General features: G+C 41.6%; 1 protein-coding gene across 1 annotated transcript in view; it reads right to left on the bottom strand.

Annotated features, from left to right (window-relative positions):
• The window catches only part of ITK (IL2 inducible T cell kinase), a 75,384-nt gene extending 66,870 nt beyond the window's left edge, over positions 1-8,514 (bottom strand). Inside the window, exon 1 of the mRNA XM_005558384.4 lies at positions 8,256-8,514. Within this exon, the coding sequence (XP_005558441.1) occupies positions 8,256-8,393 (138 nt within the window). The 5' untranslated portion in view covers positions 8,394-8,514. The remainder of the gene's footprint in view (positions 1-8,255) is intronic.
• Positions 8,515-14,929: the final 6,415 nt, after the last annotated feature.

The raw sequence follows: 14,929 nt of genomic DNA, 5'->3' as shown, positions 1-14,929 counted from the left end.
TCTTGCTCTGTCGCCCAGGCTGGAGTGCAGTGGTGCGATCTCGGCCCAGTGCAACCTCCGCCACCTGGGTTTAAGCAATTCTCCTACTTCGGCCTACCGAGTAGCCAAATTACAGGTATGTGCCACCACACCTGGCTAATTTTTTGTACTTTTAGTAGAGATGGGGTTTTGCCATGTTGGCCGGGCTGGTCTCGAACTCCTGAGCTCAGGCAATCTGCCCGTCTTGGCCTCCCAAAGTGCTAGGATTACAGGCGTAAGCCACTGTGCCTGGTCTGAAACTGAGCTCTTCTGCTTTCTTTCAGACTGAGTCAGAAACTAAACTCTCATGTTTATAGTATTTCTCTCTGGCCTATTTTTACTGCAGAAACTGATGAATGGGTGCACCAGTCCCTAAACAGTAGGAATCAAATCTAATTTTATTTCGAGAAAAGAAGCTGTCAATATAATAGTTATCTCCATAAAACATTAACCTCACATTACGCAGATAAAGATCAATTCATGACAACACTCCATTAAAACAGATGGAAACTGTGCATGTCTCAATTGCAAAGTACTTTGTTTGGGCCCTTCCTTGTCTTTGTGTGACTAGACAAGACCCACATTTTTAGCTTCCAGATGCTTTTCTGAATGCAACATGAGTTATGTGGCCTTCATTCATTCCCCAGATATTTACTGACCACCTATTACTACTAACCAGTGCCCAGAACTGTTTTAGATGATGGTGATACTGTGATGAAGAAGACAGTCAAGATCTCTGCTTTCATGGAACTGTCCTTCCAGTAGATGGACAGACAGAAATTAAACAGGGAAGCAGATCCAGAAACCTAACAAATAAGTGCAGATACTAAAGTATCTATGTGCTTTGGAAGAGGTGGGAAATAAATCAACAAACAGAATTAGCCAGACATGGTGATGCACTCCTGTAGTCCCAGCTAGTCGGGAGGATCAGTTGAGTCTGAAAGGCAGAGGTTGCAGTGACCCAAGATTCTGCCACTGCATTCTAGCCTGGGTGACAGAGCAAGACCATGTTTCAAACAAACAAGCAAACACACAAACCCTCCTGCAAAAATCTGGGGTGTTTAAGACAGTGGGAACAGCTAATGCAAAGATCCTGCATCCTGAGAATGAGTGCCATTTTATGTGTGTGTCTCACTTTTCTCACCCTAGTCCTGGCCCTGTACAAAGGCCCTGCAAGGACCTTGAGCTTTGAGTGCTTATGGTTAAGAAAGAAGGCAGATGTGACAGAAGCACATACAGGGAGTGTGGTGTGAAGTGAAATAAAGAAGGCAGGCTGGGACGACAGGATGAAGGGTCTTGTAAGTCATAGTTGAGAATTTATTTAAATACCCTAAATAGCCACGGAAGGCTTTAAGGTAGAAAGTAGTATCTGATTTAAAATTTTAAGGTTCATTCTAGGTGTTGTGTGGGTAATAGATGGTAAAGAGCTTCAAATGTCAGCAGGAGCCCAGCTGGAAGGCAACTGAATGGCATGGGAATGAAGAGAAGAGGGTCCATGACTTCTCAATGTCTCAAGCAAAAATGCCTGGGTAGTTTTAAGAATATTATCTACATGGCCAGGCATGGTGGCTCATGCCTATAATCCCAGCACTTTGGGAGGTTGAGGCTGGAGGATTGCTTGAGCCAGGAGGAGTTTGAGGCCCGCCTGGACAATATAGTGAGACCCTGTCTCTACAATTTTTTTTAAATAGCTGAGCATGATGGTGCATGCTTCTAGTCCCAGCTACTCAGGAGGTTGAGGCAGAAGGATCACTTGAGCCTGGGAAGTTGAGGCTACAGTGAGCTGTGATCACACCACTGCACCCCAGCCTGGGAGACAGAGCAAGCCTCTGGGTCAAAGAAAAAAAAAAAGAATATCATCTACAGAGGATTTAGCTGTAAAAGGCAAGGAAGGAAGGGTAAGACAGGGCAGAGGAAAAAGGAGAAAAGAGTTGATTAATTCTCCTAAAAAGAGTTGAAGGCTGGGACCTGGCCCTCCTGCTGGTTCCTACATGTGCCTCTCTGACCTAGCACTTAAAATTCCATCCACCTGAATACCTGAATCTTCCTCTTCCTTGTTCAAGGATAGGCCATACACTACTGCCTCCAGGGAGTCTTTGTTACATGTTCCTACACCCAGTAATCTCCCTTTTGAAGTCCTGTGTCACTTGCCTTGGTCTCTATTATTTGGGCATTGAACCTTTTCTATTTGGGGTTCATTTGTGTCTCTAACCTCTCCAGCCGAATCTATACCTTATGTCCTTACTCCCTCCTTTCTTTTCTCCCTTTCTCCTTTTATTCCTTCCACAAATGATGCATGAGTGAATAGTGTGTGCCAGACACTCTTGTAGACACTGGCGAGGCCATCTTTGTCAACTTGGATGCCTGCTCTCATAAAGCTGATAGTCCAATGGAGGGTGAGGTGGGGAAATGACATGAATACATCGTTACATTAACAGATGAGTAGTTACAACTTCAGCATGTGCTGTGAAGAAAGGACACCTGGTGCCATGGTAGAACAGGACAGGAGGACATGACTTAGTCTAGGGACATCAAGGAAGGCTTTCCCAAGTAAGTGACACTTAAAATGGAGGCTTTAACATTGAAGAAAACCTGGTGTGGTTGGATCCCAGAGATGAGAGAGTGAGACAAGAGCTGAGACAGACGAGACCATGTGGTAGATTCTGGTAGTGTCCATCCTTAGGGCAATGGGGAGAGCTGCTGGAGGGACACATCAACTTCTGATGAAGGTCTTCAGGACTTGACTACAGTCACATGTGAAAAGCTGGTGCTGGCTGCCATGTGGAGGATGAAGTGGCAGGCAGGGGTGAAGCGGGTGCAGGGAGACCATGAGAGGTGGTAGCAGTCCCAGGTGAGAGATTCTGACAGCTTCCACTAAGGAGGTGGCTGTGGGAATCTGGGGAGATTCTAGGGGAACTTTAGGAGGCAAAGCTTGCCAGGGCTCCCTCTCTATCTCTCTTTATTTTTATTTTTTTGAGACGGGGTTTTGCTCTTGTTGCTCAGGCTGGAGTGCAATCTCACAATCTCAGCACTCTGCAACCTCTGCCTCCCGGGTTCAAGCAATTCTCCTACCTCAGCCTCCCGAGTAGCTGGGATTCCAGGCACCTGCCATCACGCCTGAGTAATTTTTTGTGTTTTTAGTAGAAACGGGGTTTCACTATATTAGCCAGGTTGGTCTCGAACTCCTGCCCTCAGGTGATCCACCCTCCTCAGCCTCCCAAAGTGCTGGGATTACAGGCGTGGACCATCGTGCCCAGCCTCTCTCCCTCTCTCTTTTTTTTAAAGACACATAGCGGGGTTTCTTGAAGTGAGTGAAGACAAAGATTTGTCCTGGGGCATATGTGGAAAGTGTAGAGGTCCTAAAATAGTTCATTGCAGAAGACCCATTTGGCACAGGGTACCAATTTTCAGGACTGTCCTTTCCACTGGGGACTTGTAAAAAAAGTGACCTCCATCTTCTTAAAAGGAAATAAGATCATGAAGGAATGTTTAATTATTTTATTTTATTTTTGAGACCAGGTCTCAGCCTGTTGCCCAGGCTGGATTACAGTGGCATGATCACAGCTCATGGCAGCCTCAACCTCCTGGGCTCAAGGGATCCTCCCACCTCACCCTCCTGAGTAACTAGGACTACAGGCATGCATGCACCACATCTGGCTATTTTTTTTTTTTTTTTTTGTAGAGATGGAGTCTCACCGTGTTGCCCAGGCTGATCTCAAATTCCCGAGCTCAAGTGATCCACCCACCTCGGCCTCCCAACGTGTTGGGATTACAGGTGTGAGTCTAGGTGTCTGGCCTTGCTTAATTATTTTAAAAACATAGGTCGGGCGCAATGGTTCAGCATTTTGGGAGGCTGAAACAGGCGGATCATGAGGTCAGGAGTTTGAGACCAGCCTGGCCAATATGGTGAAACCGCGTCTCTACTAAAAAAAATACAAAAGTTAGCCGAGTGTGGTGGTGCGCACCTGTAGTCCCAGCTACACGGGAGGCTGAGGCAGGAGAATCACTTGAACCTGGGAGGCAGAAGTTGCAGTGAACTGAGGTGGCACCACTGCACTCCAGCCTGGGCGACAGAGCAAGACGCTGTCTCAAAAAAAAAAAAAAAAAAAAAAAGTAAATAGTTTTTTAGAAGATTGCATAGCAGTATGTAATTTACACAAAATCACACAGATCATATGTGACCTAGTCTTTGACCCAGATCTGATGCAGAAGCAGTGTTTTTGACCACTATGCAGTAATGCTTTCAAAAGCAAGGAAAGGTGACCATCTCCCCACCTACCACCTTTAATTTAGAAAGGATGCTTGCTGCAAGCAGGAGATGGTTCTGTTGCTAGATCAGACTGCACGCTAAAGGGAAGAGGCTGTGAAGAGTGGAGACCCTCACCCAGATGCTGACTGGAATGGTGATCATAACTGTTTCTCTGGTTCCATGTAAATGATAATGACTCTCACATCATAAGGTGCACAGCACACTTGATCTCTAAGGTGGAAAGAGTCATCAAAACAGGAGAATGCTTCCAGTTCTCCAGAGGGGCTTTCAGAAGATCAAGGTGGTGCTTGGGCAAAATTGTGAGTGATAATCACCTTACCATATAGCAATTGGTAAGAAGCTTAAAACATACTTTTCTCATGAAATACTCAACATCACTTGAAGTAGGTAGTGCTGGGATCCTTACTTTACAAATAGGACACAGGCATAAAGAGGTCAAATGTCTGGTCTGAGATCCCACATCTAGAAAGTGGCCACAGGAGCCACACCAATCTATGATGCTTTATTCCCATCTAGGCTGCCTCTTCCATTCTGTGCTTACTCAAAGCGCCTGAGGTTCTTCACTTTCTTTTTACCACTGAAAAGGATCTGATATCAGTCATGTGCAACTAAGTATGCTGCTTAGTTGGTGGCTACCTCTTCAAGGATCATTTGTTCTTAGGCTTGCCAATGATGTGCTGGACTTGGCTTGTACTGGCCTGAGGTAGCTAATTGTTAAATTTTCAGGAATCTGTGAACCAGCAGACTTCACATTGGTAGTTTAAAATGGGCCATGATGGGAGTATTTACACCAAAGGAATTGGCAAACACTATGAATCAAGGCTATCCAACAAGCCCCATACTCGGATTCCTAAGCATTTACCAGCACACTCATGTGCCCTTATCTCTCATTGCCCTCTGTTATAGAATTTCTGGCATCAGGGACTACTTGGAAAAAAATTGACAGGCACAGGAGAGACTCTGAAATCATGTCTGTCTGCAAGCCGCTACCTGCCAAATCTATGCTTCTTTCTGGCTCACTGCTCCAGCAAGATGAAGGCGCTTTTTGGCCCCTCTGAAAACACTTGCACATCTCAATAGGAAAAACAGGCATCTAACACCAGAACTAAATCCATGTTAAAGTAAAAGCCTCAATCAATTAGTATTATAATGACAATAGGCATGATTTTTAAGGTTAGAATAAATATACTTGATTTATAGAACTACAGAATATGTTCTTGAGTATGTAGAAGGGTTATTTTTCATATGGTGTTATAAATTCATAGAATATGAGAATTGCAGGAATCATAATTTTACAAATGAGAAAAGAGAAAAACAAGCTCTGACACCCTAAGAGGGGCAATAACTGGCCAAACAGCTCATGATGCATGTATATCTACCCCACAAACTTGTATTGCCACAGAATAGAAGGAATCCAGGACCCTGATCTTAGCTTGATTTTGGAGAATCCTTGAATATCTCCCATAATTTGAAAATGAATTGTTATGACACCCTGCTAGCTTCTGTAGAGATGTGAAAGGGATACAAACAATGGTTAACTTTTAGTAGATGCTTACCAGATGGCAGGGCCTATGCTAAGTACCTAACATTAAGTTGAATTGTTTGAGACTTCTAATACCTGATATTCGACCTGCCAAATAATTTCAAAAAGTTCAGCCTAAAGACATTATACCTCTGAGTCTTTGCCTTCTTCCTATGAAATGGGTACTAGTATCACATCCATTTTACAGATTGAAAGTGAAGGCTTTAATTTAAAAATGAAAATGTTCTTCCCACAGGTGTAATGTTATTTACTTATGAGTAATATTAATGCACTCTTGTGTACAAATTGGTGGCCCTAAACGATGTAGTATACATAAGACATGGACGATAATAACTCACATATATTACCTGTTTCAGGGACCTTGGATAAATTTCTAATTAATCAATTTCTATAATAATTAAATAATTAAAGAAATACTTTAAAAATGTTATTTATAAGTGCAAAAAAGGCATTAGAAAACAAGAAATTTGATGTTTGGACATGTATTCTCTGTATCTTACATGGAAGTATCAGAAACTACAGCCTAGGGCTCCCCAGAATGAAGTAATTGTCTTGGAATTTTTCATAATGCTCAGATAAAGAAGTAGGGTGATTTTACAACCTTGTCTACTTGCAAATTATGACCAATAAAATTCTGAATTGAGGCCATCTGGTTCTGTGATTATTTGCAAATAATATTGAGCTGAATTCACAAACAGTTCATAAATAACAATTGGGCTAAAGAATTATTAGTACTAACTAAATAAGATGATACTATGTTGAATCAGGAAAACAAACTGGTGAAAACTGTAAAATGGGCTTTGAAAAAAATATTTAAAGGTACATGACTGTTCTTTCAATATGAAACAAAAACTTTAAATGTTCCATTCACAAAAAAGCATTGAGTAATGCCATGCGATTTATTAGCTCTACATGATAAATCCCCCAAGTTCACAAACTGGGCTCCTGGCCACCTGGCAGAGGCCTCGCACATAATTCCATGTGTTTTCTGATTGACTGGTAAATTGTTATCAGTAAGAGTCTGATAACAAGACAAGCAATTCTTTTCACTTTTAAAGAGGCAGCACTATTTTGCCTGTAACTTTTTTTTTTTTTTTTGTAATTCATCAAAGACATGCAACACCTGCAACTTTAAAAAGTGAGGCATCCATAGACTCTATACCCAGCCTGACCTCCTTTGGAGCTCCACCTCATGAAATGCTTTAAAGCCTGGCACGCCAAAGAATCCCAAACTCATGCCTCCAGCTACTAAGTCAGACTCCAACAAAGAATCAGAGCACTTTTGTTTCTAAGTGACCATCAGGCACCTAATATTATTTTCCCTTCAGTAAAATATAAGTGATAATCTTTGTCCTACCCCACTAATGATGTAAAAATAATATAACCATACAGTAAGGAATCAAACACGCTTTGAAAAATTGCAGCATAGGGCTAAACAAGAGCCATTGCATAAAGCAAAGAAGTTTTAAAGAAGAAAGGGATCTTGAAGGTTGTTATTTCCAGTTTTTTCCTTTGATAAAGAAAGAACCTGAAATAGGGGGTAGACATTTGTCCAGATTGGATCACCTACTGAGAAGTAGTTTGGTCTCCTGACCCTTTGTCCAATGCTTTTTCTGCCAAACTACATTATTAGGATTATTCCTGTTGCTTTTGTTATTACTGATCTTAAAGAAGCATGAGACTATTTTGAGATACAGAGACAGACTGACCTAGCTAAGCAGCCATACTCTTCTGGGTAAGAACCGCTGGTCTGCACTGCAGAAACTTTGTTCTTAATAAACCTGGTGTCCTAGGAAGTCTACCAAGAGATGAAGAGGCTTGCCATTGTGCCTTACAACTTTTAGACAATTAAATGCCTGGGGAATCTTATTTCAAGATTGGGCAAGTGACGAGTATTGCGACAGACAGAGTTATTCATGAAAACGTTAACACGGAACCCCAAATTTAACCATTCTAAACACCAGTTTCTTCCACTAAAAATAAGCAAGCTGGGGTAGATCATCCCATCGAATGCTAATGTTGTATTAATCTAAGTTTCATTAAATTTAGTATGTTTCATTAAGTTTAGTATGTTTCATTAAATTTGGTATGTTTCATAGAAAGTTCAAGTTTTAATGAATCATAATACTTGCTTCCTAAAATGTTATTAATAATTTAAAAATCAAACATAATCTTGCACGGGGAAAAAGCTGATGAATATTAAATTTCCAGTTTTTAGAACTGAAATTGCCTCGCACCACCATTTCACCTCTTGACTGCTCTCTGCATTCTCCTCTGGTTACTTTTACTGTACTTTTTATGTTGTTACAACAAGCATGTTTGTGTTTCCTGTATTCTATTGTATGCTATGTATATACTTTTGCATTAGCCCAGTCCAAACATAAAATACTATGCGAAAAAAGACAAATGAAACTGCTCACATACCCCATGACGATCCTCAAAGTATGCCAGGCTGGCTTTGGTTAACACAAAGAAGCGGACTTTAAAGTTCGAGGGAGAAGTTCTTCTCTTTTGTTGGGATTTCTTGATGAGCTGTTCTTCCAGGAGGATAAAGTTGTTCATGATCCAGTTCTTGAAACGTGATGCACCTTGGGCATCACCTCTCAGCACAACCAAAGGGAAGAGTTTTGGGGCAAAGAATGCAATGTGGAGGCAGTTGATCTTCAGAGAGTTGCTCAAGGGCAACTTGCCTTCAACGTTATCTTTCTATCAACATTCAGCCAACATAGCTGAGCGTCTCCTCTGATGTCAAAGGCCATAACCACATCCTTTCAAAATTCACAAAACGAGGAAGCATATGTAAAAAATACATACAGCCTTTGCTATATGGCTCAAAATGATATTTGAAAAACTGTAGACTTAAAATTATGGTAAGGATTACAGTTTAGTCTTTATAGTTCCTGGTTTAATCCATCCAATCCATCCAGCAGTTAAAACATGTAGCACAAGGGGTAAGGACAATGCGTGGTTTTGCTTACCATGATATACTCGGCAACCATCACAGTGCCTGACACATAAAAAAGATGTTTAAGAAAAATTTGTTGAATGGATCTTCGCCAAATTGGGTTTGACAATTAAAAGAGGTAATGAGCACAAACCCCTCACACATTAAAATGAAGAAATATGTTGCTGAAGTTTATTAGTTTTTAAGATTTAAATTAAAGCCCACAGAAATTTCTCAATGCTACATATAGATGATTGCCTTTCTGTCCTGACATTTTGTGAAACAGTGAAAAATAAGCGAATCCTTCAGAATGGCATAATAAACAAAGTATATATGGGCTTTAAAAACAAACAAACTTGTGTTGGATTACCAGATCTGTCACTTACTAAGCTGTTTCTCTTTGAGCAAGCTGTGCCTCCTCTGATCCTTAGCTTCCTTGTGAGGGTCCCTTGGAGGACTGAATCCCATACCTCTTACAAATGGTGGGTGCTAGTCATGCATGTTGCCTTAGAGTTAGTACGTAGTTGAAAAATAATGTGTGGCATTTATCTCTACCATGTTAATAATCAAGAGATTTTAGTGTAAGCAGAGATGGCATGTACTGGGTAGTGATAAATAATAAATGAAACAATCATTCTTGCTGTATAGGAGTGAAATTCTCCAATGTTTATTTTTAAATGTAAATTACCAGACAACAGCCTTATTTTATTTCATATACTGGATGCCCCAGCATAATCAAGACACTCAGGAGGGTAGGGTACAGGTATATTTTAAATGATCTCCCCTATTCTGAGATTTTAAGATATATGTGTGAAAATACGCTGCTCAAACAAGATCTTTTTTTTTTTTTTTTTTCTCCCTGAATATGGGCTTGAGGTAGGGATTGCTGCTTTTCCCAAATATCTACTCTCTCCTTCATACAAGAGTAACTGACTGAATCCCTGATGGTTTTCTGGGCATCTGGCCATCAAGAATAAAGACCACAATTTTTAGCCTCCCTAGTAGCTAGGTGTAGTTATATGACTGTCTTCTGGTCAACTGAATGTACAGAAGTGGTGTGCACAACTTCTAGGAAATTTCCTTAGTGGGATCTGTCATCCCCTTTTCTTTCCATTTTCCTCCTGCCTTCTGACTAGAATGTTGAGGTGACAGTTGGAGCTGAAGCAGCTATCTAGTATCATGAGGTGGAAATTGAATGTTGAGGACAATGGAGTATAAGATAGAAAGAGCCTGGGACCTTGGTGACCATGGATCTTCCATGCCAGTCCTGGATTACCTTTTTTAATATCTATTTTCTGAGTCTCAGTTATTTTGAGGTTTCTGTCACTACCAGGAAACCTAGATAATACAGTAATACAGTGTTATCTTCTCAAACTAGACTACAAACTCCTTTGAGAGAAGTACATTTTATACCTGCTTGGTTCAGATGAAAAGATTCACAGACTTCACAAAGTGTTCTCATCCGGGAAAGCAAAACATCATCAGTAGCTGCTGCAATCGTTAGGAGTCTTTCATTTGCTCAGTCTCCATGGAGTGCCATCATAAGTAGTTTTATTCTCTTTCTCATAGAGCCATCAAACCCACTATCTCGGAATTATCTTTGCCAACTTTAAATTGTAAACTTAGGAAGCTCAATATTTTTTTTCTCACTTTAAGGAAAACATAAACAAACAAAAAAAAATAGTCCCTTTGTTTGTTTTCGTTTTAAAAAGTTCACTTCCCAGGAGCCAAATTCAAGGAACTCCCACTTGCCAAAGATGGAACAATTTAAGTATCAAAAGGAATAATAATTGCCATGAATTGAAGAACAGCAAAAATGTTAAAGCAATGAGTCCAAAAGAGAATTGAAAAAAGCATCCCAACCTTTTGATCACTTTTGGAGGATGCTGAAGAACCAGCTTGTTTTTCTGAAAACTGGAAACAAAGGAAAAGAATAAAACATGTTTCCTGCTTTTCTTGAAGAACTATCTTTCAATTCAGTAATCAAGTATTTAATGAGGAAGTCCTTTTTTTTTCCGAGAAACCAATCAATGAAGGAGTGATAGAATATCATTTTGCAATGCCAATGAAATAATAAATGTAGGCAATGATCATCAATGGCTGTTAAAATTATTACGCAAAAAGTCAATACGAAAATGTATAATTGTCATATGAAGCTGACAACACTGTAACACGCTGATTAATCTTAAAAGAATGACAACCAGACGTTGTATGCCTCCTGAGGTGATGCAAGAGAAAGTACACAAAACCAACAACTCAGGAGTCTTGCCAAGAGAAAACAAAATTGAACACAAATCTAATCAAACTTCGAGATATAAATTCGAGTTTACAGGAAATACAAGAGATAAATGGACCTGACAAATGACACTGTGGAGATGCAATTGGATAAGTCCAGAATACAAAACCTGTTAAGGACAAATGATTCAGTGTCATTCACAAATAAGTCATAGAGGGTGGGGCACGGTGGCTCATGCCTGTAATCCCAGCACTTTGGGAGGCCAAGGGTGATGGATTGCTTGAGCCCAGGAGCTTAAGACCAGCCTGGGCAACATGGTGAAACCCTTTCTCTACAAAAAATACAAAAAGTTAGCCAAGCATGGTGGCACACACCTATAGTCCCGGCTACTCGGGAGGCTGAAGTGGAAGGATCACTTGAGCCCAGTGAGTGGAGGTTGCAGTGAGCTGGGACTGCACCACTGTACTCCAGCCTGGGTAACAGAGCCAGATTCTGTCTCAAAAAACAAAAACAAAACAAAACAAAACAACAACAAATAAGTCAGAGGGAGAACCCTTAGATTAAAAGAGACTTTCAGAGACATATGAGCATGTTTGGACTTTGGATTAAGAGTCAAGCAAATCAATTGTATAAAGATGTTATGAGACAATTAGACACATTTGAATGCTAAATCAATGTTTGATAATACTGAGAAACTTGTTATTTTTAAAGATGTAATAATAGGCTGGGCACGGTGGCTCATGTCTGTAATCCCAGCACTTTAGGAGGCTGAGGTGGGTGGATCATGTGAGGTCAGGAGTTCGAGACCAGCCTGGCCAACATGGTGAAAGCCCGTCTCTACTAAAAATACAAAAGTCAGCTGAGTGTGGTGCTGTGTGCCTGTAATCCCAGCTGCTTGGGAGGCTGAGGCAGGAGAATCGCTTGAACCTGGAAGGCGGAGGTTGCAGTGAGCCAAGATGGTACCACTGCATTCCAGCCCAGGTGACAGAGCAAGACACCATCTCAAAAAAAAAAAAAAAAAAAAAAAGATGTAATAATGGCACTATTATCATGTTAAAATAGTCCTTATTTTGCATAGAAACATACACTGAATTATTGATAAAACAATAAAATGTTTATGATTTGCTTCATTATAATCCAGTGGAGGGGGAGAAATTGGTAGGGGAAGGGATGAAAAATGTTTGACCATGACTTGACAATTGCTAAATCTGGCTAATGGGTACATACTTATTCTACTCTCCTTGCACTGATGCACGTTTGAAAATTTCCATAATTAAAAAGTTAAGAAAAGAAAAAGAGGCTGGGTGTGGTGGCTCACACCTGTAGTCTCAGCACTTTGGGGTGCCGAGGAGGGTGGATCACCTGAGGTCAGGAGTTCGAGACCAGCCTGGCCAAACCCCGTCTCTACTAAAAATACAAAAATTAGCCGGGCGTGGTGGCAGGCGCCTGTAGTCCCAGCTACTTGGGATGCTGAGGCAGGAGAATGGCTTTAACCTGGGAGGCGGAGGTTGCAGTGAGCTGATTGCGCCACTGCACTCCAGCCTGGGTGACAAGAGCAAAACCCCATCTCAAAACAACAACAACAACAACAACAACAACAACAACAAAGAAAAGAAAAAGAAAGCCCAGTTCAGTTCAAGGTAATAATCAAAACTCCAAACATGTATTTAAACTCATGCTTTTCCTTAACTTTAAATGGGTTTGCTTCAGGATTTGAAGCACCTTGGCTTTTCTACCATGTCCTAACCTCTCTTTTCCTACACACAAGCCTGTTGTCTGACCCACCTGAGTTGGAAGCTCAGGCTGGAGGGAAAAGAGGAAGAGGGGCAAAGGGTGCAACATTTGTGTAGTTGCAGCAGTAATCTGGGGATGATGTCCCTGGGATGTGGTGGATGCATAATTGCTGCTTTTTCTTGCATGTTTCATGTGCTTTGTTATTTTCAGAGATTTTTCAGCTGAAGATTCTGACAACTGTTCCCCTGATGTGGGCGATGCCACTCTTCTTGGCCAACGAGCCCAACCCTCAGCCCTTGGGCTTCAGCTGTTCCAGCTCCCGTCAGGATTCAATTGCCCACTAGGTTGTCCTCTTGGGTAAAATTTCCTTGAAAATGAACTACAGAGGCTGGGCATGGGGGCTCACGCTGGTAATCTCAGCACTTTGGGAGACTGGGGTGGGAGAGTCCCTTAAGCTCAGCTTGGGCAACACAGGGAAACCTCGTTTCTATTAAATAAAAAGAAAAAAGAGCCAGGCACGGTGGCTCATGCCTGTAATCCTAGCACTTTGGGAGGCTGAGGCAGGCGGAACACTTGAGATCAGGAGTTCGAGACCAGCCTGGCCAACATAGTGAAATCCTGTCTCTACTAAAAATACAAAAATTAGTTGGGTGTGGTAGCATTCGCCTATAATCCCAGATACTTGGGAGGCTGAGGCAGGAGAATTTCTTGAACCTGGGAGGTGGTGGTTGCAGTAAGCTGAGGTCGTGCCACTGCAATCCAGCCTGGGGGACAGAGTAAGACCCCATCTCAAATGAAGAAAAAAGAAATGGAACCACATACCACTTATTTCCTCCCATAGATCTACTGGAAGACTCAGGCCTCCTTTCCCAGCCAATGATGGATATACCATTTGCCCCAAGTAGAGGCCCCTCTCCCTCTGACACCGAATAAGTAGCTCTTCTACAAACTTTCACCATGATGTTTTTCCAAGAGGGATTTAGACACTAGTCCTTATAGCTGTAAAACTCTGGGACTCACACCAAGCTCACTGAACAGTCTCTTAAAGTCCCTTTTGGTTGGCTTCTGGTAGATAAGCACCCACCCGCCTTACCCCGTGGGCTAGTGGTGAGAGGAAATGCACAACCCCCAACATTCTCTCTCTTGCTTTTTCATGCCTTGTTTTCTAAAGGCTGAAGGTGGGCAAACGCTATTACTGGCAGAATCTGTTTTGCCTCTTAATGCGTCAAGTATGGATGGAGGTACTTCATTCCCTTTATCATATTAATATAGGGCTTTGGGGCCTCAACTGAAACTGGGTTGGAAAAAACCTAATTTAACCCAATTTCTATAACAAAGGAAAAACCAATTCAACCTGGCACTGCTGGGTCGACGTATTTAACGACGACATCAGAGGTTTTGGTTTTCATTCCTTAGTTCTGGGCTGGTTTCACGTATGGGCAAGCTGTCCTCCGTGGCAGCAAAATGGCTGCTGGGCTGATATCTTATCAGTGGAGCTAGATCCTTTTCCTCATAGTTCAGTAAAAGTCCCAGAATTTTGAATCATTGGCCTAACTCAGATGATATGCTCACATGTACTTCAATCATTAGAGCCAAGGCAATGGAATATTCAGTTGACCCATTCCAGGCCTGGATGCAATCCTGGATCTGGGAGTGGGGTGGAGTCAGCCCTATCCAGCCACATGGACCTACCCATCCACAGATGGGGGAGGGATGGTTCTCTGAGGAACACTAGAGTGTTTCCACTAGAGGAAGGGGAATGGCTGCTGCATCAGTGATAAATGATTGCTCTCTTACTGTTACCTAAAACCCATCTTCATTGCTTTATCTTTTGAGGTCCTACAACTCCAACCTTCTCTAGTCCGGGAGCTTGCCCTTTGGATAATTGCAGGGCCCTCTTGTGTCCAGGCCAAAGAGATCCTTCCATTGTCCTCTTTGGATGTGGCTGTGAAGCCCTTTAATTTCCTTGTGGTTCCCATCCAAACTTTATCAGGTTTATTAATATCCATTTAAGAGTCATACCCAGAATATTTTGGCACATATATAACTTATTTCTTCTGAAAACAACAACAACAACAACAACAACACCTTCTGTTTGCTAGAGCTATCAACTCTAAGGGTGAAAAATAGCATGAGCACAGAGAGGTATCTGTACAAGATGTTTATTGCAGTTTTTTTTTTTCT

Source organism: Macaca fascicularis, chromosome 6 (genome assembly GCF_037993035.2).
Source record: "Macaca fascicularis isolate 582-1 chromosome 6, T2T-MFA8v1.1".
Taxonomy (NCBI): Eukaryota; Metazoa; Chordata; class Mammalia; order Primates; family Cercopithecidae; genus Macaca; species Macaca fascicularis.
The sequence above is the reverse complement of the archived record's forward strand: the minus strand, read 5'-3'. Positions and strand labels throughout refer to the sequence as shown.